This window comes from Cyprinus carpio, chromosome A22 (genome assembly GCF_018340385.1).
Source record: "Cyprinus carpio isolate SPL01 chromosome A22, ASM1834038v1, whole genome shotgun sequence".
Classification (NCBI taxonomy): Eukaryota; Metazoa; Chordata; class Actinopteri; order Cypriniformes; family Cyprinidae; genus Cyprinus; species Cyprinus carpio.
In genome coordinates, this window is record NC_056593.1 from 8,122,334 (window position 1) to 8,148,073 (window position 25,740).

Sequence of the window (25,740 nt, forward strand, 5' to 3'; positions counted from 1 at the left end):
CCAGCATTTACTTGGCCTATTGTAGACTAATTGGCACCTCTGCACTTTGAGCGAAATTATGATATAAAAATGAACAAAACTAAACGCAAAATTTGTCTTTATTATTTGTTTCTTGGTCTTTGAAATCCGGTTTAACATTGTAACAGAATATTTACAACCCACTCTTTTGAATTTAAATGTCCAGTCAGTATTTCGGTGAAAGCAAACCCCACTCTCACATTGTTATATTTCTCCTTTGACACGGGGAGGGAGAAGAGGACTGCTCCAAAAAATAGAATATTTAATATTTTTTTTTAAGCAATAGATTAGATTTACATCATGTATATGTCAAAGAGGGTAGAATACTTCAAATAAGATTTCTCACCAAAATATATATTTATACCCATATTGCACAACACCATCCGGAGTGTCCAGAGTGCTACAGGACTAATACAGCAGATTGCCGAAAAGTCAATCAATCGAGATATAAGTTGCATAAACTGCAACTGGGTATTTGTTTTAAGGGAAATCGGTTTAGGTTAGTTTTAACACATAGGTTAGTTTAACCCCAAAATGAAATTGTTCAATCATTTACTAACTGATATCAACCTGTATGACTGACTGTTTCTCTGTGGAACACAAAATATGATATTCGGGAGGTATGGTCACGCTGCTCTTTTCCATTCAATAAAAATAAGGCTGCTGAGGTCCAAACGTGCGCCATATAAGGTACTTTCTGTCTATTTTCCAGGGAGAAATACGATAGCCAAGTTTTACCCAATACGTATGATTGCGTTGCGTGATGAACAAAATGAAATTGCCAATTTGCAGAATGCTTCCTCTGTACTTGTACCCTACGATTTCATTTAAATACATTATTTTTTTTTATGACATTTTGCGCCCATATTTGACATCATGATCGTAAACATTTTCTTTGCACAGCTCGACAGCTGACACTCAATCCTGGGAGCAACACGTTTTGACAAGCAATTTTTGATTTTGAATGAAATTTGAGAAATTGTAATTAATTTTGTGGCCAAATTATTATTTTGTCTAATCTAATAGTAATTGCGCAAAGATATCTTATTTACCACAGATTGGGGTACTTTTACAGTGCTTTCTTCATCATAGCTTTAACAATCTTTATCATGTAAAAAGCTTTGTGGAATCGCGCAAAATCTTATTTTAATAATTCAGGGAAGAATTAAGGTCCAGTACGGAATGAATTGAGGCTGAATGTATTGTAATTTTTTTTGCACTGAAGTAACATAATCAGAAGTTTTTATAGTTTAAACCCTATGCTTGTCACCTTTGTAGAACACTGTATGATAATTATTTGCAACTTGCATTGTAACATCCAAAATAACTGAATGTTGAGGACACAATCGCTGGAACAACCCATTCAGGATTAGTTTGTGACATTCCATTATGTGCACTAACATAAAAGGTTCTTGCTTATGCATATCCAGCTTCTATACTTGCAGCATCTTTCTAATATTCACCTATAGTTTTGGCGAGTAATTACATTTATATTCGTTATGTTTTAATGTATATTTTAAGCAGTTTGTGAGCTATTTTTTATTTATTCTCATTCGGACATTCTGAGATGTTATATTTTAGATGTGCTGGTGAAAAGGACACTCCTGAAAAGTGAAGTGTTTGATGGTTGTGTTTTCTCAGCAGCCCTTAATGCTCTTGAAACACATGCAACCTCAGATCTGTCTTAGTTTAATAATAACTGCTCAGATGATGTCCACACACTGTTCATACACCGAACAAACAAAGCCCTTCATGTTTCCAGAGAAAATACTTTTTCTTACAAATTGGTTGTGGTCCTTCATTAGCCGTCCGCCGTTGTGTGGAGACAAACCCCCCTTAGATCCCCAAATAAAGAAAACATATACTCTTTATGGCTTTCGTGGGCCAAAAATCCCTTTGAAGATGACACGTAGCTGTCGAACCATTTTGCAACACTTTCAATATAATAGCCCTGCGGTCCTTTGCATATGGTACTCAGTAAATACACTCAGGAGAAAAAACGCGTCAGATATTTACGTCAAAACAAATTTCCTAATCCAAACATACCAAAGTATTAACAAACCTTGTCGTCGAGCTTAAGAACTGTAGATAAAATAGGACAAAATAGTAAACAAGTTCATTATCTAAAAATATTTAACTATGTATATTCATACATGCACAGTATCTCTTAAAAAAAAGAGGAAAAAGAAAAAAAAGCAAAAGTTGTTTTGAAAGGACAACCAAGGCAAGTTTCTGTGCTCGTTGTTTAAACAGCATGCAGCAGATTCCAGATCAGCCATGTCGTACGCAGTACGATCAGACCATGAGGCTCACAGTTTCAGTCTCAAAACATTTCCTTCATTCCCCTTTTTACGACAAGAAGTCAGCAAATCAGTGGTCACAGTGAAGGTGTCACGGGTCGGGACCAAGGCCAGCAGTGCCGGGACCGGGCTTAGCGGAAGGTGTGCGGCTTTAGTACTGAACAATACTCAGACTGAAGGGAACTGCAAAAGAGGGGGGAAAAAACAGAAGATGAAATGATTACGATGGCAGAACGTAATTACAGTGAAAATTACAATGGCAGAGGGTGAGTTAATAATAGTCTAAAAATCCAAACTGAGAACAGTTACTATCAACAGGCCCTCTCTGATGTAGAAGTGAGGGTGAGATGAGAGGTGAGAGATGCGTTGTGCAGAAAAGCAAGAAAACCAATCTTGCCACTTAGGTTAGAAGACAGGGTAGAACATGCATAGCTGAATGCCGAATTATTAATAAATTGCGCCACGCAGGGGGAACGAAAAAAATATATTTGTACAGCAGACAAATGGGAAGCAACAGCAAGCATTTTTGTTCTATTTTATAGTCATCCGTTTAGTAAACACATTTTGATTCAACGATTAAGATTAGCACTACTGTTGCACCTTGTTTGAACCATGCAGTACGATGAAGATTCTTGAACGAATGTGTGAAATGTGTTCACTTGATTGTAAACATCCCAAAAACTGATGATTTTATAATAGGAAATGTACAAAAATTACCGAATTTGAGTAAGTACAACCATCGCTAAATCAGCCTTTTCACGTTAGTTCGTACATTCATTACACAAAAGGCTTTGTTATTAACATCATTGCATACCCAAAGCAAAAGACAAACAAAACAACAGAAAGCATTGTTTTATTTTGCCGTCCAGTTACAAACATTTGATCAATGTTCTAGTAACAGCGAATTCGCATTCAAAATATTGAACTGCGCATACAGCTACTTAACACTATTTGAATCTGATATTTCTGATATTTTACATGTTGAATGCTTGAATTTGGTGCTTAATTGTAAAGATGTTGATAACTGATTCCTTCACGTAAGAATCTATACATAAGCACCATTTTTCTGAAAAAGAAAGCACCTTCACAAATTAAACTTTTTTTCAGATTAATTCATACATTCTGAGCGTTAAGCATAAAAACAGTTGTTATTCACTTCATCGACTACACACAAAGCACCAGACAAATGGCTTAGCTGTTAACATTCTGAAATTGACGACTTTACAGTGAAAAATCGGGTCAAAATAACCGAATCTAACGTAGACAAACTTTTCGCTAAACGCAACCTTTTCAGATTGTTTCACTAACATACATTCTTACATAATACCTCGGGCTACCATAAAAAGAGGTTTTGTTATTCATCTCGACTCCTATACACTAAAGTCACCCAAACAAAGCAACAGAAAATCTTTTGAAATAAAAATTGTTTGCCTTGTCTGTTTACAAACGATTTTTATGCACATTCTAACAACACAGAATCACATTCATTCAAAATCGTAAAATGTTTGTGCAGACCGCTACTTAACGTTGTTTTAAACGTCTGGATAGGAATATCTTGATGAATGTGTACATTTCAGTTTTGGTTGCAAACATCCTTAAAATCTGACGATTTTGTTATGTAAAAATCAGTACAAAATAACCAAATCTGAGTATGCACCTCTAGCTAAAGTAACCTTTTCAGATTATTTTGTAAATTCATTATGAGCCCTAACATAAGGGTGTTTGTTATTAATATCATCACCTACACATAAAACACCTAACAAAGCAACAGAAAGCACTTTTTTGTGGGTCGTCCACTTACACAAGGTTTGATCAACAGTTCTAACCACACAGAACTGCATTCATTCAAAATTTTAAACATTGCGCATAGAGCTACTTAACGCGGTGTTCAAACATCCGAATGGAATATCTATGCAACGTCAGGAATTCACAGGAAGCCCCACAGGGATTCCAACGAATTGGAATGTCAGTCCGTTCACAAGTTCTGCACTATCTGCAGATGTTCGTTTATTAAATATCATTTAATTTATTAAACTAATTTGATCATGCTTTCAGCTACCTGAATAGTTCAAGCTGCTCCATTTTACACATTATAACCACGTTTAAATCATTCCATAGAATTCTGAGTGGCAGAACATTCTAAAAAAGTTGTTGGTTTTTAATTTATTTTTTAGTTTCCGTTAAAAGCCCAACAACATGACAATGTTGAGAATCAGAAGCTTTACGCTAAATTTTTACGACCTAAATTTGCACTTTTTAGCAGCAGCAAGAAACTGATGACATCTTGACTGTAATGACCAGTCAGCTGTACACCCTTTGAGGACGAACATTTTAACAGAACGCAGTACTGTTGTCAGAGGGCAAGATGGAAAGTGAATATTCATCATCATTGCAGCAAAACCTCGAGTCACTACTGTTACATGTGTAGGCGTTGTGATGTTCTGAAAAAAACAGCACACGACACTCCAAACGGGGATGATATGAGCCATTCATCAATCGCATAAACAGAGAAAGTCTAGAAATTTTGTGAAATCACTGATTAACAGTGAAGTACAGTGACATGTGCATAAAAAACTATCCCTGACTCACAATGGACAAAAAGCACCAACAGGAAATTGTAAAGGGGAACTACCAAACTCCTTCCAACAATACAACTTCCAAGCGGTGTGCAGACGGTCCCAAGAACAACAGACCACAAAAAACCCAAGCACATGGCCTTTCTGTCCGGCCTAAGCGCCCTCCAGGTCACGCAATACCACAATTGTTTGTCACTGCATGATATCGGTCAAAAAAAAATCTGGAGCGTTTCATAATACTCTAGACCTGTTCGACATCTAGGTATGTCTCAATCATAGACTCTAATAAAAGTGTAATTATATTAAAATAAAAACAGGCAGAGTCAAGGACTCAGATTCTAATGATTCACAGAAAACACTTGAGGAATTAATAACGGTTTATTTATGAAGATGGAACAACAAACACAAAACATTAAACCGAACTTCAAGAAAACATTTGGTATCTGGTAACAGTTTAACCAATTATGAAAGTGAGAGTTTTCTTATAGCTTTAACTAACCCTAAGGTTTGAAGTTTCAAGGTGGAAGATGACAGGAAGTACAGAACTACAATTTTTTTTTGCCAGGACAGACTCACTGTTTCCTTTCCATCAACCAGCAATCGCACTGACCTGCCATTAGTACCCTGTTAGTAGACATGTTACTGCCAAACCAGACTAAAGCCTGTCAGCCTGCCACCATATTCCACTATATTAGCTACATTTTAAAGCCTACGTATGAATCCCTGCTCTGCCTTTTTAATATTTGTTTATTTAGTATTCATTTTTCTTTTTCCTCGAGCATCAGTGTGGGATGCACCTCATTTAAAGCGCGACGGATTACTCAAAATGAAAAAAATTAGTCTCACGCCTGACCACCGTATAGGATTGGCTAGCTCCTGTACTTGACAATGTTAATTAGTAAAATATTAAGATCATGCTGAGTAAGAGCTTTGATGAGAACACCGACTAAGACAGACGCTATACAGATTGGATGTGACGGCTGTAAGAAGTGAGTGTGTGCACGTTAGTGTGTATTTGGTAAAAAGTGGGATGAATTCAACAGGCTCAAGATAAGCGTAAACGATCTGTTGGAAAATTGAACAAAAATTTACGACAGACTGTAACAGAACATGCTGTGTTAGATCTGGGTGAAGTAGAAGGAGTTTGAAAAAAAAAAAAGGTTTCTCCTAGAAAAATGTACCATGGTAACCACAGTTTCCACTTCAACACACCATTGTTATGACTATAAAACATAATAAAGTATTTTAAGGAATCTGTTTTGAGCAGATTTAAGATGATTCCAGATTTGAGAAATATAACAGGGATGCCTGAAAATTCTGGATGCACCTGGCCGAAAACCGAAACCAAACATGCTTTATAATGATTATTTATTAATTTTATTAAATAATATAAAGTAATTTTGTAAGACTTTTTAAATTTAACTCAATTTTAATGATATTGAATTTAAAAAAACACAAGCCAACAAAATAACCCCACTTTTACTGGAAGTAACACAAAACTGGACAGAATTTATATTAATATTGGTAACACTTTACAATAAGGTTCATTAGTTAACTACTTTAGTTAACATTAACTAAGAATGAACAATAGTTCTTCAGCATTTAGTAATCTTAGTTAATTTCAACATTTACTAATGCATTATTAAAACCAACAGTTGTGCTTGTTAACAGTTAATGCACTCTTGATAATACTGATGAATCGGGATAGTGAGTGACGAGGAGCGTGAAACCTGTGTGCTGAACACTGCCGGGCGGTGCACCATATATGTTATTATATGTAACCTATAACGTGTCATTTCTGAAATCTGACTAGTGAACATTTAATATTTAATAATAATAACAACAATTTAATAATTAAAATAAACTTATAATAACTTAAAATTATAAAACATGTAATTAAAATTACATTCATTTCATTGAAAAAAATATATTATAGTTACAACCATTTTTAGTAAAAATGTATCTTCATTTTTAATTTTCATAATTTTCAGTATATATTTAGTGAATAAGTATTAGTTTTATTTAATTTCAGTAAATGTGTGACCATCTCATTTCCATTATATATATAATTGATAAACTTTAAATGACAGAAAATGAGATATCTAATTTTTATATATAATAATATATGTACATAAATATATATTTTTTTTTATTAATTCATTAATTCATTAAATTCTAAATAATTTAGAAATGTTTAGTTTAGTCACTTTATTGTCCACAAGTGGAAATTTGTCTTTGGCTTAACCACACAAATACATACATCATCACACAAATCACATAAAAGACAACAAGTAACACAATCACCCCTACTCACACTCAATGTGTAGTACGAATGTTTCTATGTACTTGTCATTTTCAAACTCTTCATCTTTGTGAACATATTACATTAATATTATAATACATTTAATACATTAAATACATTTAATACATTAAAACACTTAATGTATTTAAAATTATTTTGGTAACTATGGCATTTTGGCAGAAACCAACAGTTACCACGGTCAGTTTTCTGAAATGCTGCTGCTGTGTGTGTATCTTGGGAGGGTTGATGGGAGGAGAGAGGATGACTTACAGGAATGGACCGGCTGAGGTATCGTGCTGAGAGCCCGCTCAGCCCGTCGGGGGGCTTCTGTGGTGCCCCTGTTCACTGGCCCCTAGCCTTCCATTGGCGGAAGGTCCACTTGGGGTGGTGTTGTTGAGGTTGTAGGTCAGGCTTTTTACCCCGCTGCTCGGGCTTACCCCATTGCTGTTCGGGGTGCTGGTGCTGTTATACTGATTGTTGTTGACCTCATAGTGGTAACTGTGGGTGGCGATCGGGCTGCTGTAACCCATGCGGACGGGGTGGGAAGTGAATGAAGAAGGGGAAGGCGGTTTCCCAGAGCTGTTGGCTTCACCATTTGGTTCGTACAGGTTACCCAGAGAGCTGGCTAACCTGGTGCTGGAGGATGGGAGGGAGGGAAACACACATGAAGGGTGGAGGACGGGGAGGACACACACTCATACCCATATCTAAACTGCAGGACACGGAGATCATGGAAAACTGTCTGATGATGGGACAAGGAACTGCATGCATTCTGGAATACACTGTGTTTTCTGCTGTTTAAGACATCAAAACTCAGCCTGCTGGAGTAGGGCTGGGCGACTTATTATGTACTAACAATCTTTCTAATCGTAAATATTGTTTTTAATGCAATATTGATTCAGGAAAGTACCCATGTCTCTTTAAATTTATGTTTGATTCACTGATTGCAATTTAAATTAAAATGTATTTTTTTATTTTATTTCCTTGGATCATATAATATTGTGTAATATTCTAATAAAGTTTCTTCTAGGTTATATGAACGTTTGAGCAAATATTACTCTGCACGGGTACACAAAACAAATATTTGGTATATATAAAATAATTTAATGTTTTTAAAACTTTTTTTTCTTGGTTATACAAACGTTAGAGAAAACATTCATTGAAAGTTCCATTTTATCCTTTTGCAAATGCTACAGGAACATTACTTTTGAATGTTTTCTGAACAATCTGATACAAGCAGACTAATGAAGAATTAAGACAATCTGGAACATTTAATAAAAAAAATGGACAAATTACATTTTTGTGCTAATTTTGAGAACGTTATAAACCAGATAACCAGAATTTTACATATAAAATTTTATTTCTCTATTTCACCAATGCATTTTTTTTTTCATATATTAAAATGTTTATTATGTAAAATAATGTGAATATATTGCTGTTTATTAGCAGGTATTTTTGTGTGTATATATATATATATATAATATATATAAATATATAAAGAATAAGACACAGCAGAAGAAAGTTAAACTCTCTTCAGCAATTAAAAAAATAAAAAAGGTTATATTTATCTAAAGTCATTTTTGCTTATTAGTATGGTTGAATTGGATCATCGAAGGTCAGCAGCAAATAATTAAATACATAAAGGACATTTGTTTGTATATATATATATATATATATAAATTAAGGTTTAAATCATGCAGCCCTAGTCCCAAGAGTGTTAAAAAGTGCTTTTCAACATGGTTTGAACACTACTAGAAAGTAGAGGGTATGTACTTGGTCCAAAAATACATGGCTATGCCCTGATAGGTGCTGGTTTGGAGAGAGTCACAGAGTGGTAGGTAGGTGATATGACTCTGGATATCTGATTATATAACCAGCAGGGAATAAGTCGCTTGAAACCAACAGCATGGAGCAACCAACTTGGTTCCTTGCGTTTACGGCTCTCTGTTTCAGAGCATAGGGTAATCACAGAGAGGAAAGAAGGCCACCAGGGAGCTGGGAGGACATGAAACCGAGGGGGAGAGAAAGAAAAAAGAAGGAATAAGTTATAAGAAAGAGTTGGAAATAAAGAGGCAACAAAGAGAAAGAGGTGGACGAGTGAGAGAATAAGCAGGAGGAAGAAAGAAATAGAAAGTGCAGAGAAGATTGGAGGAAAGCTGATTAGAGGGAGGTCAGGCTTACCTCTTGAGGTTGGTTGATGAAGATGAAGAGCGGCCAATTCGCTTGGCAGAGGCAGAGACCGGGGAGGATGGTGGGACTTTAGACGATTTGAGGGGGGAGATGGAGCCCTGGCCAGTGGCTTCTGGTTTCTCTCTGCTGTTAAACACACAAATACAGACACAAAATCAGCTGAAATCAAGTAACACAAAAATCCAGTGAATTCAAAAACAGATTCAAAGTAATAATAAACTGTAAATGTTGACAACTGTTTCTTCATTACATGCCTTTGCATATATACAGCCCCCCTCCCCACCCCCAATTAAAAACAAATTATAAAAATAAAATAATTCAGATTCACAGGTCACAGATAAATATAAACAAACAATTTACAAAAATATTTAGTATTATTAAACAAATATAAATCATTTTATACACATAAAAATGTAGTTATTACCCAAAATAACTACTAATCTATATCCACTGCTACATTACACACAACTTTACATTTAAAAATTCAATAGTACACTGAAGTTCTCAAGCACAGATCTAGTTTTGCTCGCCTTAATAAATTTGTGAAAGCTAGATATCAGTGAGATTTCAGATTTCATTTAAGGGAAGCTAGTGAATTTGAAAAAAGCAAAAGCAGGTCTTGTTTATTCAAAGTGCACTAAATTAACAAGATACTGTAATCTGCCAGACTGTCTATTCACTGACTACAAAGATATAATTTGATAAAAAATAAATAAATAAAGATCAAGCCCCAACCACAGCCCTTGATGAAAAGTGCCAGACTGTCTATTCATAATAACCAAAGCTCCCAAGACCATGTTCTTCCCAAAACACATTATCTGGGAACTGAATTGTTTTGGAGAAATTTGTGTAAATATCGGAAACTCACTTCTATTTGAGTGTACAACAAGGGAACCAGAGCATTATGTTTTACAGAGTGCTTTGTTTGTGGAAAAAGAAAGCAGGAAAAAGAAACAGGTCAAGTCACAGGCAAGGCTCCAAAATTCCTAGAACTTAGCCAGTCGGCGCTGTGGCCTAGTAATCAGCGCAAATGCTCCATATATATAGAATGTTTTTTGTTTATACAGGAATATTCAAATCTCCTTCAAATGTAAGTTCCTTTTCTTCAGGTCTTCATTCTTCAGTGCTCTTTTCTCTATTAGCTGCCCTCCCTAACGCTAATCACAATCTCCCACACAGTTTCTTCTTTTTCACCCACTCCAAAAACTCCTCTTTGACTCAGTTTAATCTCAATGAAATAACTGACAAAATGTAAAAAGAAGTGATGCAAAAGATCTGATTCATTAATTAATATCAAATCAACAAGAATATATATAGATATATATAAATATATAACACATTTACATTATATATATTATATACTATTTTTCAAACAGATTGTCTTATGTAGAGTCACAGGTAAATATAAATATGTAAAAAAAAAATGGTCTTTTTTATTTTTTGTTATAAAGTATGTATTATAAAACTTTAGGTAAGGGGTTTGTTAAATATATATATAATTTTTTACAAATTATTTTCTATTTATTTAGATTTTTTTAATTCAATTAGATTTTTTTAAATATAATTATATACAATGTTTTATAGGATCGTGAGAATTGTGAGAAGGATCTGCAATCTGCAATCTGCAACAGGAAGACAAGGAGGGCCAGTTATGTCCGAGAGGCCTCTTTAACTCGCCGCTCTTCATGGGAAATAATTAAGGACTGCGCATTTGCTCAAGAGGGGGTGTTTAATTTACATCTGGTTAAACGTGCTAAAACAAGGCCTGTTCAAATTATTGAGGACATCATCATGTACACGAGGACGCGGCGTCCTGTTCTCATCAAGCGGTACTTGAAGGTCTTGTTTTATTAGCATTTTCGGTCCCTGTGCAAGGAGGGGTTGAAACTGAAGATACTTCGGGGTATAATTTGTCTTTGAGGGGCTGAAGTACGTAAAACGGTAAGCGCAAGTAGGTTGTGTTTGTTCCTTGGGCTATTTTTGTACACTTGGAGAGGTCTGAGGTAAAACAGCTAGTGTAGTGAGCCAACAGCTTACGCAAAGCATTTTTTTTTTTCAAAGTTCATTTATGAAAGTTAGATAAGATTTCACACACCAAAACCAGGCCACATAACCATTTTTCCAGGTGGTTGTGCTACTTTACCATTAAGACTTCTGTTTGTAAATGACCTCTGTTATGGCCTTTAAACAGAACAGACTGAAACTTGGAAGAAAAAGTTACCTGAGAGGCTGAGATGCAGACCTAGACCCTAATAAATCACAAAATGATGCGTACTACTTACTAGTTTTGAAAGAATTTAGTATGTAGCATGCATAATGTGCACACTTTGTACATATTTAGTATGCAATCGATACCCAGATTATCTACTACATTTTCTAAACTGTGCAGTATACAAGCAGAGCACACAGTGTGGAATACTATATCCTATATACTACTAACCCAGCCACACTTAAAGTAGTACGGTCACGTTTTAAAATGTTTTGCATACTATTTTCACAAAACCAGTACACAGCATACATTATACTCTATATAGTATGCAACTAGCAGTATGCTTGTGTTCCATTTCAAACTCAGGACTCTCAAAATCAGCGATATAAAAGCAGAAAGCAGACTGTTTCTTGAGGGTCAGCATCTCTCCAAGACACCATGTTACTATGCCAACCAGCTCTGCGCCTGGTACATCAGCACTCTGTTCTTTTGTATTCATTTCAGCTCTGTGTCTTGCATTTAAGAGTGGACTGGAAACACTAACCGTGGCCTGGCATCATTTAGCTCTTCACTTAGCTAAATGCTAATGGAAGTTGAAAGAGTTGTGATAAAAGGCTTCATTCATGAACGGAAAGAACGAGTTGCATTTATGTAATGTGGCTCATCATGGAGACCTGAATAGAAGATGTGATATTGGTCTTAAGGTTAGCTTTGCTTTTTATGTTCAGGTTGAGATTCAAGCCCAGAATAGAATACTGCATCACAAAATGCCTCTTAATGCAATTTGTAATGCAACAAGTAGAGTTGCATTCTCAGTGTGGCCACAGGGGGCAGGTTACAGGTTGTGCTATAGTTAAACCTATTAACGATTTGATTTTCCTGCAGAAGACCAAAGGAATGGCGTCTTACCTTATGGCTCCAGTGGTCACAGACCTCGGTTGCCGTCGACCCTTTAAGGCACGCAATTTGTCTCCTTGTGTCATACCGAGATCGTTCTCCACATAATCGTTCTGTTGAGAGTCAGAGAACATGTAACTTAAACGTCTGACATAATTCCATTAAGATATGAATTGAGTTTAATTAACTTTTAATAATTATTACAAAGGTCTAAAATCTGATTTACAGTATTGCATGCACAATATATCTGTTAAAATAAGCTTTTTTTTGATTATTTAAATAAATGTTTCATAATTATATACACATTTATTTTATATTGTTATGTATACTTTGTATATTTTATTTTATTTTATTTTACATAAATATATTTTATTATATTTATGTATATTTTTCCCTCAGTGTATAACAATTAAAACATTGATTTAAAGTGGTAAAATACTGATATTAATACTGATACTGACTAAAATACTGATATTACAATTTTGGCCAGTATTGCTAAGGTGATAAATAATTTCTTTTTCTTTTTCTTTCTTTTTATATTCTAAAAATTGATATGGTACTGTTATATTGTGCATTCCTAATTTAAATAAAAATGGCCTCACCTCCTCCATACGGTCCAAGCTGTGTGATTTAAAGATGGAGGTGTTGATGGAGAGGTTGTCCATACTAGAGATGAGGTGAGGCACGGATCTGTCCTCATACTGCCGCTGCTTGGAGCGGAGAATATCTCCATGCACCCAGAGACTCGCTTGCTTCCTGTACAGGTACAAAGAGTACAGTTCCCCATCAATTTCCTTTGCATATCTTGTTTTGCACAAATAATTCAGCCGTATGGAAAGAAATCTGGTCTCAGACCAAACCATTCATTCAATGCCAATGCCAGATAAGGGATACTTTGTGTCCGGCACGCAGGAATGGAATCTCACACGTCTCACAATGGCCTAAGGAGGAAAATATGCCTGAAGATAACGTTCATCTGTCCCACAGTGGGCATTCTCTCATGCTACGGCCGCAGCATTGTGTCAGCCCAACAAAACACTTGAGAGATTAGCTTCAACTGGCCTTCACATGACCAGTGCTCTGTTTTAAATCAGACATGACAGAAGTGAACCATGGTCGAGTTATATGGTGCACGAAAGGCCTTACTGATATACGAACACTGAATCAGACTCCCAAGCCAGAGTTGGATGATTCAGCCAGATCTGGAACATCTGCTGACCTTCCTGATCTGCTTAGCGAAGGAGTGCGCTCTTGAAAAACACTTTCGAAAATACACAACTCTGAGCCAAAGTTAGAGCACTCGTCGACATTATGTAAATGTAATGACCAATAAAAAGAGGAAAAAAGCCTCAGGAAGGTGTAAAGAGCCCAAAAGTGGTGCATTGTGGGTAAATGTTGGGACTTACTCTTCTAGGTAATGCTGCTGGGGTCCAATAACAGAGCCGGGTCTGCAAATGCGGATCCAAGCGATGGCGTCAGCAGCCGTGAAGCGGTAGTGCTTCATCAGGTAGCAGCCAATCAGAGTCCCCGTCCGGCCCAAACCCGCTGGAATAGGTTGGAAAAAGGTCTTAGGTGTTTAAAATACATGTATTATTTATATAAAAATTATCTATTAAAACTAACTGCACATAAAAACTAATTTTTGGGGGCTCATTCATGTAATTCCTAGGTATCGTAAGGCCACATTACCATAACATTAATGAACGTTTTGGTTCGCTTTCAGTTCCTGTGAAAGCATAAACTACAAAAAACCCTTCATCTTTGAGTCTGACCTCAATAATAGGGCATTTTAATGTTTAATGTTACATAAAAACAAAGCCATTTTGACAACAATTATCCTCTTTTGCACAAAATAAGTATGTCAATGAGGCGACGCTGTCATTTGTGTGGCTGTATTTCCATGTCTTTGATTTAAGTGGCGTCTCACCCTTGCAGTGTACGGCCACCGCTCCATCCGTGCTCTCGCAGATGTGCAGGAAGCGGCGGGTGATGACGTCGCTGGGCGTGCTGCCGTCCACGAAGAACAGGTCGTAATGGTCGAAACCGGCATCAGTGAAGCGCTTGGCTTCGTAGATCTTCTTGTTGAGGCGTACTATGGTGGTGACGTTGTGCTTCCGGAAATATGGGAAATAAGCCTCGGGGGCATGTAGAGGGTAACCTGCCACACAAGAGAACAAGAACAACATAAAATAACAAGAATACAATTGTGTATGTATGTATATGTATATATATATATATATATATATATATCTATATATATATGTATATATATATATATAATATATATATATATATTATATATATATATATATATATATATTTTTTTTTTTTTTTTTTATTTTTTTCTATAAAACTGCAATCAATAAATATTAAGTTATAATAAATAAACATAAACATTTATTTAGTGAATATATAACAAATCACCCAATTAACCTGCCATGCAAGAGAAGAGAAAGATTAAAAAAAAAAATCTTCAATTATTATTTATTTAATATATATTTCCTATATTTAGATATAATATTATGGGAAATAATAATTTAATAAATGTATGTTTATTAAATGTATATTAATTTAAAATTACATATTTTTAATTATTTAAAATGTTAAGATATAAATTTATATAAAGTCATTTAAAATATTTCCTATATTTAAACATAATATGAAAAACAATTCTATATTTATTTGAAATTTATAAATATTAAATACATAATATAATTCCATTATTTAGACATAATAATATGGAAAATAATTATCCAAAAAATATATATATACACAATAAACTTCCCATTAACCTGTAACAAAAAAGTAGTACATCCATACACATGCAATGAAAAAAAAAAAAAGACTTAAAAAAAGTTTTATATTTCGGATGAAGGACTTAAATCCCTATGAACCCTAACTGAACCATTTGCTCTGCTACTTTTATCATTATATGTAACATCTAATATCTAATGTTGCACTCTTCTATGTGTGTGAATCTTGGACATCAGTGTTTATTATAATAAGGGTGCCCTCTACTGTCACATAAGTGAATTACAACAAACATCACGTCAGAGAAACGTGCTTAAATAAATACATTCGGCTAAAAGATGGCAAGCAGCCTTACCGTTCTCTATTTTACTTTTCGGATGCGGCCCACTGAAAGCGAGAAGCTTGTCTGGCATGATCCAGTTCAGATCTCCGTTCTCCACCCGCTGAAGGGCAAAAAAAGAACATTAGAGAGAGAAAATGTTAAAAAGGGATGGAAAGGTGATGGAGTATGTTTTATAATGCGATTTAAATCAAACTGAACAAGCCGAGATTATCATTCGGTTAAAATGTCTTTGGTTCCTGGTGAAATAAACATGATTATGTAACAGGCTTGAGGAGCAATGAACAGAATTCTGGGTAATACATCACATGCTGGTTTGCCTAATGAGCATTTCATAACAAGGGGGCATCATTACCTCGTAATGTTCATACTCGTTTACGTCGAACGTCTCAAAGTTCAGGAATCCGTGCTGAAGGGCCTGAAAAACAGAGTTTAGAAACATTAGTCACATGCTGACTTCAAACATGTGCATTCATACAGTGGATTTCACCTGAAAGTCACAAAAGAAATCCTTTATCCGGCTGATTGTTTAACCAATTAGTCAGTGTAATGGGGCTGAAGTGGTCCGTCTGGTGCTCAGTGAAGAGCTGCGGGGGAAGTCGATTAAGGAAAAAGGCGCATGAGTCGATAAGCCGTGGCAGAGAGCGATGAGGGCCTCGTCTAATGGAGTGTCTGGTTTCTGCTTCTCACAGACACGACTGCCTCTGACAAAACTGGTTAAAAGTGTACAAAGTGATATTTTTGTTTTGCTGACTCAACTCACTTTGTTAATAACTAATATGGCAGTAATATCAGACTTTATACTGCTGTATAATCGCAGTGGATGCAGCATCATGCAAAAGCAAAGGTTCTCTGTTACTTATACCTTTTTTTGCTATGCAAAAGGCAGTAACAATTCTGTAAAAACTGACTGAAATTGTCTCTTAACTATTAATTGTTATGTTTAGCTCATCTGTGTTCAGATTCAGAGAAAAGATGGAGAGATAAACGGTTTTCTTCACTTTCAGTGCAGTTGCTGCTTTTCATCATTGTAGGGATCCAAGTTCAAAGACAAACATGTCAAGCACGAACAGCTCAACATTTGGATGGACCACTTGTCCAATTTTTTATTTTTTTTATTCTTTATTTATTAAACAGTTTTGATTTATAACTTTTTACAGCAGAGCCCGAGATCTGCCCATGTACATAAAAAAACAACAACAAAAACAACAGCAACTGGGGGTTACAATACAATGTTACAAAACAATATTAGCAAGATAACAAGTACATCTCTGGATTTCAATAGGCCTGATAAAGTATCAATAAGGTCCAACCAAAATTGTATTGTATTTTTTGGTGGCACCATGTGTTTTGGCTGCGGTACCACTTGTCCATTTGTCCCAATATTTAATATGTATTTAATATAATATATATATATATATATATATATATATATATATATATATATATATATATATATATATATATATATATATATATATATATATATATATATATATATATAAAATCAAGAATTTTTAAAACAAGAGACATTTTTAAAAATGTATAATTAATTATTTTTAAAAGTACTTTTAAATAATATATTAAATATAATAATAAAAAATTAATAGTAATTTTTTTTTTCAAATATATTTTTCTCTTCACTTTTTAAAAAATATATTTATATATACACATAATAAAATAAAATGCATATAAAGTGTATTATTATTATCATCATAATATTACATAATATGTATTTGTATATTATTATATTATGTATTTTGTAACTTTTTTCTTCACTATTCTTTTTCTGTGAGGAAAAAAAAGTTTAGAAAAATTTGTAAATAATAATAATAATAATAATAAAATATTTTCTTTTATATATAATGCATTTTTGTTTTTGGCAAATATTTACAAAAAATTTTACATTATTTACATACACACACATATACAAACACACACACACACACACATACACACACACACACACACATATATACACACACATACATATACACACACATACATATACATACACTCACTTTCCACTATAGTAGGTACACCTTGCTAGTACCAGGTTGGACACCCTTTTGCCTTCAGAACTGTCTTAAATCTTCGTGGCATATATTCAACAAGGTGTTGGAAACATTACTCAGACATTTTGGTCAATATTGACATGATAGCATCACGCATTTGCTGCAGATTTGTGGGATGCACATCCATGATGTGAATCTCCCGTTCAACCACATCCCAAAGCTGGTCTATAGGATTGAGATCTGGATGGATCCATGCTTTCATGTTCTTTATGCCAAATTCTGACCCTACCATCTGAATGTGGCAGCAGAAATCGAGAATCATCAGACCAGGCAACGTTTTTCTAATCTTCTATTGTCCAATTTTGGTGAGTCTGTGCGAACTGTGGCCTCGGTTTCCTGTTCTTAGCTGACAGGAGCGGCACCCGCTGTGCTCTTCTGCTGCTGTAGCCCATCTGCTTCAGGGTTCAATGTGTTGTGTGTTCATAGATGGTATTCTACATACCTTGGTTGTAACGAGTGGTTATTTGAGTTATTGTTGCCTTTCTATCAGGGGTGCATGTTAAATATCGGCCTATAATTAATGTGCATCTCGTCAGTAAAGCCGGTTCTTTAATCAGCGGTAAATTCCATCAGGTGCGTGATTTCACAGAGCAGCTGTTACTACACAGAGCCGTAGTTAACTGACAAGCTGCACAAATCCACGCTGAGAATGAACCTGGATTTGCTGAAATTGTTGAGATTTGAAATACTCAGACCAGCCCGTCTGGCTCCAATAACCATTCCACGTTCAAAGTCACTAAAATCCCCTTTCTTCCCCATTCTGATGCTCGGTTTGAACTTCAGCAAGTCATCTTCACCACATCTAGATGCCTAAATGCATTAAGTTGCTGTCATGTGATTGGCTGATTTGCAATTTGTGTTACCAAGCTATTGAACAGGTGTACCTAATAAAATATATATATAGTGTGTATATATATGTATATATATATATATATATATATATATATATATATATATATATATATATATATATATATATATGTAGGCTATATAAAATCTCAGATTGACCATATGGGTTAGCACATTTGAAGAATGGGGTTCATCTAGTCACATGACCTCAAGATGACTGCAATCATAAGGAGAGACTGTTCATCCCTATGCCCTAATCCCTTCAAAGGGTTTACCCTCCAGAGTGAGAGCTTCAAAGTGTTTAAGTGTGTAGGGGACCAAACAACTGTTTCTTGAAGTGCCCTTCTGCGTCATCATCCCGTACCCACACGGAGGCGCCGTCATCATTCAAAGAATCTGCGCAAAGGATCACGGGAGCCTGAAGTGTCCATCAGTTGTACCCTTCGAAATCCTTCATTCCGAAGGGCCCTTTGAAGTGACCAGTTTTAAGCACTTCGGTTTGGAACGACCCTTCAATATGGCATCCATGATTGTTTTCACTTCGAAGTGCCCTTCGGAGGGCAATATATCCTGTTTGGAATGCACTGTATGTTTATTTTGTGCAACTATCAGGAGCAGTATGGAAACAAACAACTGAGAGACTGTCGCTGCAACCATCCAACCGTGAAACATGCTGTCCTGAGCTGCAGGGTTGCACCAGACAGTCAAAACCTAATCATGGCTGATAGAGGACACAGCAGGTGAGTGATTATCACAAGCCGGCAAAGTTACATCACGCTAATGGACCAATCAGCTAAGCGTGTTAAGGTATGAAACTGTACAACTTTATTTTTTACAAACAATTCACACTGAAGTCCACACGTGCAGATGTACAACAGGCAGCCGTGTCTGTTTACTCCACCTGGGTGAAGCGACAGATGTGTGTGCATCTGATACAGTGAGCCGTCTCGCTCTCAGGCTGTGGTTATGTAACTGTTCCTGGTCAGGTTTAAATCAAATGAGTCCCCTCCACTGCTGACTGGACAAAGAGCTTACAGCAGCAATCCTCTTCTGCAGCGTCAATGGACAGTGTGGATGAGCTGCACTTAATTACTACCAACATGGCCTAAATCTCCAGTCTCCTCATTTTACCCTTGCAGTGGTAATGGTGGAGCCTAGTGGTTAAAGATCCAGGCTGGTAATCTAGCGATCTTCACAGTGTCATTAATTGAGACACTTAACCTCGGGATGCTCCAGGGAGGATTGTCGCTGTAGTAGCTTATTAGAAGTCGCTTTATCACAAAGGTTGGCTTTCAAAAAAGTAGCCTAAACAATGTCCAAATAGCTACTTGCATGTTTTAGAGGGAGTAATTACATATTACACATACAGTTTAATACATGAGATATTAAGTCACAATTATGAGAAAAAGTTAATGTTTCTCGTAACTGACTCTCTCACAGTGCAACATCTCACAATTGCTACATTGTTTCTGACAGTTTGCAACTTGCTCCTCACAACTGCGATTTCATCTCCTACAATGTGTCTATCCAAAAATTGCAATATTGTGAGAGTCACTATTGCAAGAAAAGTTCAAATTGTTATTCATAATTCCAAATTTTTCTCCCAATGTGACACTTCACAACTGCTTGTGCTTGCGGCCTGATAAAGTATCAATAAGGTCCAACCAAAATTGTATTGTATTTTTTGGTGGCACCATGTGTTTTGGCTGCGGTACCACTTGTCCATTTGTCCCAAATTATGAATATTTAATATATATATATATATATATATATATATATATATATATATATATATATATATATATATATATATATATATATATATATATATATATAAATCAAGAATTTTTAAAACAAGAGACATTTTTAAAAATGTATAATTTATTATTTTTAAAAGTACTTTTAAATGTTAGGGTTAGGGTTTCTGACAATTTGAAACATTTTCCTCAATTACGACTTAATTTCAAAAACTGCAATATTGTGAGACAGTCACATTTACGAGAAACAAGTTTGCAATTATGAGAAAAAGAATTGTTACTTGAAATTGCGACTATTTCTCACAATTTGACATCTAAGTTGCGACTTTGTATCTTGGACAAATTGACTACCTAAATATTGCATTTTTTTTTTTTTTTTTTTTTTGATTTTTTGTTTGCAAGAAAAGTTATAATTGTTTGTCCTAACTTTTTCCTCACTGCTATATTGTTTCGGACAATTCGCAACATTTTCCTCATAACTGCGACTCCATATCTCAAAATGTGACTTCATAATCAAAACTTGTGCTAGTGAGATCACAAATATGAGAAACACACAAGTATCCACTTATGAGGACCTCTTACAGTGTGACATCTGACTTTGTTTCTGACAATTTGCAACTTTTTACGCATAATTGCAGCTTCATGTCACAAAAACATGAGAATTTTCCAAAAATGTTGATATTGCAAGTCACAACTGTGAGTTATAATTTAGAATAGAATATTTAGAAGCTGCAATTTTTAGTAAAAAGTTCCAAATTGTCAGAAACAAAGTCAGATGTAACATTGTGAGAAGTCCTCATAAGTGCATACCTGGTTCTCGTAATTGTGACTCGTAATTGTGTTTCTCTCATATTTGTGATAATAATTTGCAATGTTTTCTTCATTATTGTGATTGTATTTTGTCACAATTAAGAAAAACATTTGCATTTATGAGAAAGTCAATTATTTCTTGTAATTACAACTTTATTTCTTACAACACTGTTTCTCACAATTTGCAACTTCATAACTCAATGTGACTGAATTTTTTTTAACTAAAATCGTTATTACAAGAAACAAATTCGCAATGGAAAAAGTCAAATTGTGAATTACAAAGTAAATGTAAAGTCACAACGACAAGAAAAACTGAGATTTAGCTACACTTTTCTCCCGTCAAAATTGTGGTAAATTTGGATTTCATGATAACTGTAAAAGATGTTGAACCTTCAACATTTTGGTTACCAGTCCAGATGTTTAACCATAAGCTAAACCCAAAAACAAAAGAACTGCTCTCATGTTGGCAAACAGGGCATTTCCTCCTCTTTGGCAGCTTGGAGAGAGGCAGCAGTGGTGATTTGATCATTAACAGGATTCAGTGTTTATCTCACTCACAGATGCTGTGTGTGACTCATGCAATTAAGGAGCTGTTAAAACAAGCTGTTAATTAGAGCCAGAAGAGAGGCACTGATAAAACTGTCACATACGTCTACAACTACCATCTTAACAGCAAAGCACAGGATGACATGTCCAAAGGTCTTGAAAATGTAACGTTTTAAAAGGATGAAGAATGTTTTAAAGACAGAAAAATACACTACTGCTTAAATCATTAACAAGTCTTTAACAAGTTTAACAAGTCAAGCTTCAAGCTGAAGACACATCTATACCTGCAGATTTGTTTGGCTGATGTTTTGAGTTACTTGCAAAACAGACGCAACTGACAAACTCACGTGAACACTATTTACCTGCCAGCTAGTTTGACAACTTTGTGCAAAGAACTGAATAGAAACACCTTATTACACAGCAATGTTTTTTTTGACAGAGCCTAGAAAGAGTCTGGAGTGACATTCTTTCCAAACTGCAATGAAGACTGATTATATAGATTATGGGATGTTTTTAAAATATCTTAACTGAAAATATAAAAAAAAGTGAGTATTCAAACAGCTCCAGACAATTTTGCACATTTTGCATTATGTTATACTCTACTATTTAAAATCTGGGGTCAGTAAGAGATTTTTAAGCATTTTTATAAGTAGTCTCTTATGCTCATTAAGTCTGCATTTATTAGATCAAAACACAGTAAAAACAGGAATATTGTAAAATATGATTACAATTTTAAATAACTTTTTTATTTGAATATATTTTAAAATGCAATAGAAGCTGAATTTTCAGCATCATTACTCCAGTCTTTAGTGACACATGATCCTTCAGAAATCATTTTAATATGCTGATTTGATGCTCAAGAAACATTTATTACCATTATCAAACTGAAAACAGTTTGTGGTTACAAAGTTTTCAAAGATTCCAAAAGAAAGAATTTGAAATAGAAAGTTTTTAAAAATGTTCTTCACTGCCATTTTTGCTAAACTTAATGCATCTTTGCTGAAAAAAAAAGTACTAATTTCTTTTTAAAACCTTACTGACCTCAAACTTTTGATTGGTAGTATATAGGCATTGTCCCCCAAATGAGGAAAAAACGGTGCAAAATTCCCCACCTAAGAAATCATATTGTAATTGGATTTCAAAACAAATATTGATCTGGTTTGTTCATTTCAAGTAGCCTTTTGCTGTTGAGAATAAAAAACAAAATGTATTTGAGGCAGATACACCAAAAAACTGACTGCCTATTTGAACAAAGACACAAAAAGCTGTCATCAAGAAAGTCATCAGCTCACACACTCCCACACCTGCAAACAGACAGTCAAAGAAAGACTGTACAATAGAGGCCTGAAGAGAGATTCATTGCCCCTGCAGCTCAAACTGTAGACACCTGTTGTGTTATATAAGCCATCAGCAGCATAACCTGCCTGAAGCACTTTTTCCAAAACGTAGACACAAATGTTCCTTGCCTAATGTACAGGTTTCCAGTCTCACGCTGACCGTCCAAGAAGGATTAAGCAGTCTATTAGTATCTATGGGTATAATCCAGGATTGTGTGAACTGTACTGTACTTGAGCGCTGAAATACTTAAACCCCAATCATTCTTGCTAATGTAGCCTGACTAATGAATTTGCATTAGTTATTAGAAAATATAACGTATCAAATTAGCTTGATAATAATAAAAATGTAAAATGGTAATATATATATATATTTTTTTTTTCTAATAAATTTTTTAATTTTAGAAATATTATAAATATTTTATTTTATATTTTGTGAAATAATACATTATTAAATATGATATATAATATGGTGAGGTTAAAATATTTGTATAGTACTACAATGTACATCTCACCTTCCTAATGCCTTGCAAGCAGTCGAGAACTGTCAGGTTGTATGTGCAATTCCCAAATGAAGCATCCCTGAAAGAGAAAAGAGAGAGAAAACATGTTAAAATTGCGTGGGTGTATTCACACAAAATACAATATAACAAAAAAGAAACACCCACAGGAATATAAACAAGAACATCAAATCATGTCATGAGCAAAGAAGGGGAACACAGGCACTGATATCAAACTGTGGCTCTCAGGTGGTCTGCTTTTATCCGGAGTAAACCATTACCTGCCCATGAATACAAGTAACTGGGTCAGGGCCTTTGTGTTTGGATGTGGGAATGAAAGTAAAGCTACAGGCGAGACTGTGTTGGCTTTTGTCATGTGTTTTTAAAGAAAGAAAACCTTGCTGTGGAGTGTGTACACGTGGGCAGCCTGTAGCACGGTGGGTTACATCTACAAAGTCGAGGTGAAATTAATGTCATGGACAAGACTGGTTTGATCACATGTATGAGGAAGTCCAATTCAGGTTTGTTTGTGCACCTAAAATTATGTTATTGGGTCAAGGGAAGCAAGGGTTGTAATGAAATGCCTAATGCCTCAGAAACTAAAAGGGGCCAATACACCATCCCAATGCATGTCAAGGAACAGGTCCTTTGTGCCCACTTTAATTTGAGTTTTGCATTATGTATGCGCTTAATTTATTGTTTATGATGCAGGCTAGGTTGCATTAAAAGTGGGTCAGTGTTCTGCTGTGATCCTTTCATTAGTCTCCCAGTGTGCCTCAATGGAAAGTGTCAGGCTCCATTGACCCACACAAACACATACTCACATATGCAAACCCTTAACTTCCAGGGGTCTTGTGTATTGGTCCACTGCTTCAAGGTAACAAAATATTTTGTCTACCATAAGTAGGTTGATTTTATTTTAGGTGCAAAGAATAATTTTTTTAAAGCGATGTTTCCATTTTAAGTTCGTGATGAAAAAAAAAAACGTGATTGATTTGAACTTGCAACTTTTGGTTATTATAGGGTGGCCATATGTGCTCTTCATATAGGACATGTCCTGGCCAGGATTTTTATATTGCCTAAAACATCTAAAGTAGTTTGAACAATAACATGCAGGTATTGTATATAATCGGCCAATCGTGGCGCGTGAGATTTTTAGCTCTCGATGGCGCTGCACACCCCTGCTTCAGTGCTTGGCTCTCCAGTGTTTGCACTGTTTTTGTTCGTTTTTCCTGTTTTTTGTTTATCAAAAATGATCAGTTTCACCAGGGATGAACTGCTGAACATTCGGCAGAACACAAAATATTTTACCGGATTTCAATTATTCGGATGTTTTACTGAACGTTGTTGTCGGCGGAGCAGCGGCGCTGATCAAACGCTTCAGGACGCGCAGATGGGGGAAGCTAACCGGTGCGCTGGTCAGACTCAGAAAGCGCGGATTTTGAACGCCATTGCCTAGCATCCGTCTGGCAAATCTCCGCTCTCTACCAAACAAAATGGATGAACTCCTTCTGCTCTCCCAGACAAATAAAGATTTCTCACACTCTGTTGCTCTGTGTTTCACGAAAACCTGGCTGAATGACGCCATTTCAGACAGCGCGCTCCATCTGCCCGGCTTTCTGCTGTTTAGAGCAGATCACGACGCAGAATCAACGGGGAAATCACGCAGCAGCGGGACATGCTTTTACATCAATGAACGGTGCTGTACAGATGTAACCGTGTTAAAGAAGATGTGCTGTTCAGATCTAGAAGTGCTTTTTGTCAACTACAAGCCGTTCTATTTGCCGCGGGAGTTTCACTCGTTCATTCTTGTGAGTGTTTACATCCCTCCACATACGCACGTGAGCCTGGCTTTACAGAAACTCGCTGATCAAATCACAGAGACAGAACAAAAACACCTGGACTCTGTTTTAATCATTCTTGGGGACTTTAAAAAAGCCAATCATTCCCGTGAACTGTCAAAATACAGACAGCATGTTGCATGTCCCACCAGAGACAGTGACATACTAGATCACTGTTACACCACAATAAAGGATGCATATCACTCTGTTCCACAAGCAGCTTTGGGGCTGTCTGATCACTGCCTGGTTCATCTTATACCAATCTACATCTGCTAAACCTGTAGTAAAGACTGTAAAGAGATGGACCAATGAAACAGAGTGGGCTTTAAAAGCCTGTTTAGACCTCACTGATTGGAGTGTTTTTGAAGCTGCTACCACCGATCTGGACGAACTCACAGAGACCGTAATTAGTTTCTTAGACATCCTGTATTAGTTTCTGTGAGGA

The 25,740-nt window shown here is 35.6% G+C and overlaps 3 protein-coding genes across 6 annotated transcripts in view; all 3 read right to left on the minus strand.

Annotated features, from left to right (window-relative positions):
- Positions 1 to 25,740, minus strand: part of LOC109047541 (protein phosphatase 1 regulatory subunit 29-like) — a 905,211-nt gene that overhangs the window by 611,658 nt on the left and 267,813 nt on the right. The gene's annotated exons all lie outside the window — the stretch shown is intronic.
- Positions 1 to 25,740, minus strand: part of LOC109046565 (beta-1,3-N-acetylglucosaminyltransferase manic fringe) — a 788,629-nt gene that overhangs the window by 481,896 nt on the left and 280,993 nt on the right. The gene's annotated exons all lie outside the window — the stretch shown is intronic.
- Positions 7,488 to 25,740, minus strand: part of LOC109047788 (dual specificity protein phosphatase CDC14AB-like) — a 39,268-nt gene continuing 21,015 nt past the window's right edge. The window contains exons 6-15 of one of the 3 annotated variants that reach the window (XR_006153266.1): positions 23,470 to 23,536; positions 15,939 to 16,001; positions 15,599 to 15,686; positions 14,420 to 14,650; positions 13,899 to 14,037; positions 13,095 to 13,248; positions 12,505 to 12,605; positions 9,378 to 9,512; positions 8,970 to 9,191; positions 7,699 to 7,832 (exon numbers count right to left, since the gene is read on the minus strand). Coding sequence is in view for 2 of the 3 variants with exons in the window: in XM_042712423.1 (XP_042568357.1) it covers positions 7,505 to 7,832; positions 9,378 to 9,512; positions 12,505 to 12,605; positions 13,095 to 13,248; positions 13,899 to 14,037; positions 14,420 to 14,650; positions 15,599 to 15,686; positions 15,939 to 16,001; positions 23,470 to 23,536 (1,306 nt within the window). In the remaining variant the exon portion in view is untranslated. Of the gene's footprint in view, positions 7,833 to 8,969; positions 9,192 to 9,377; positions 9,513 to 12,504; positions 12,606 to 13,094; positions 13,249 to 13,898; positions 14,038 to 14,419; positions 14,651 to 15,598; positions 15,687 to 15,938; positions 16,002 to 23,469; positions 23,537 to 25,740 lie in introns of all 3 variants that reach the window. The other 2 variants (XM_042712424.1, XM_042712423.1) reach the window with 2 other exon arrangements.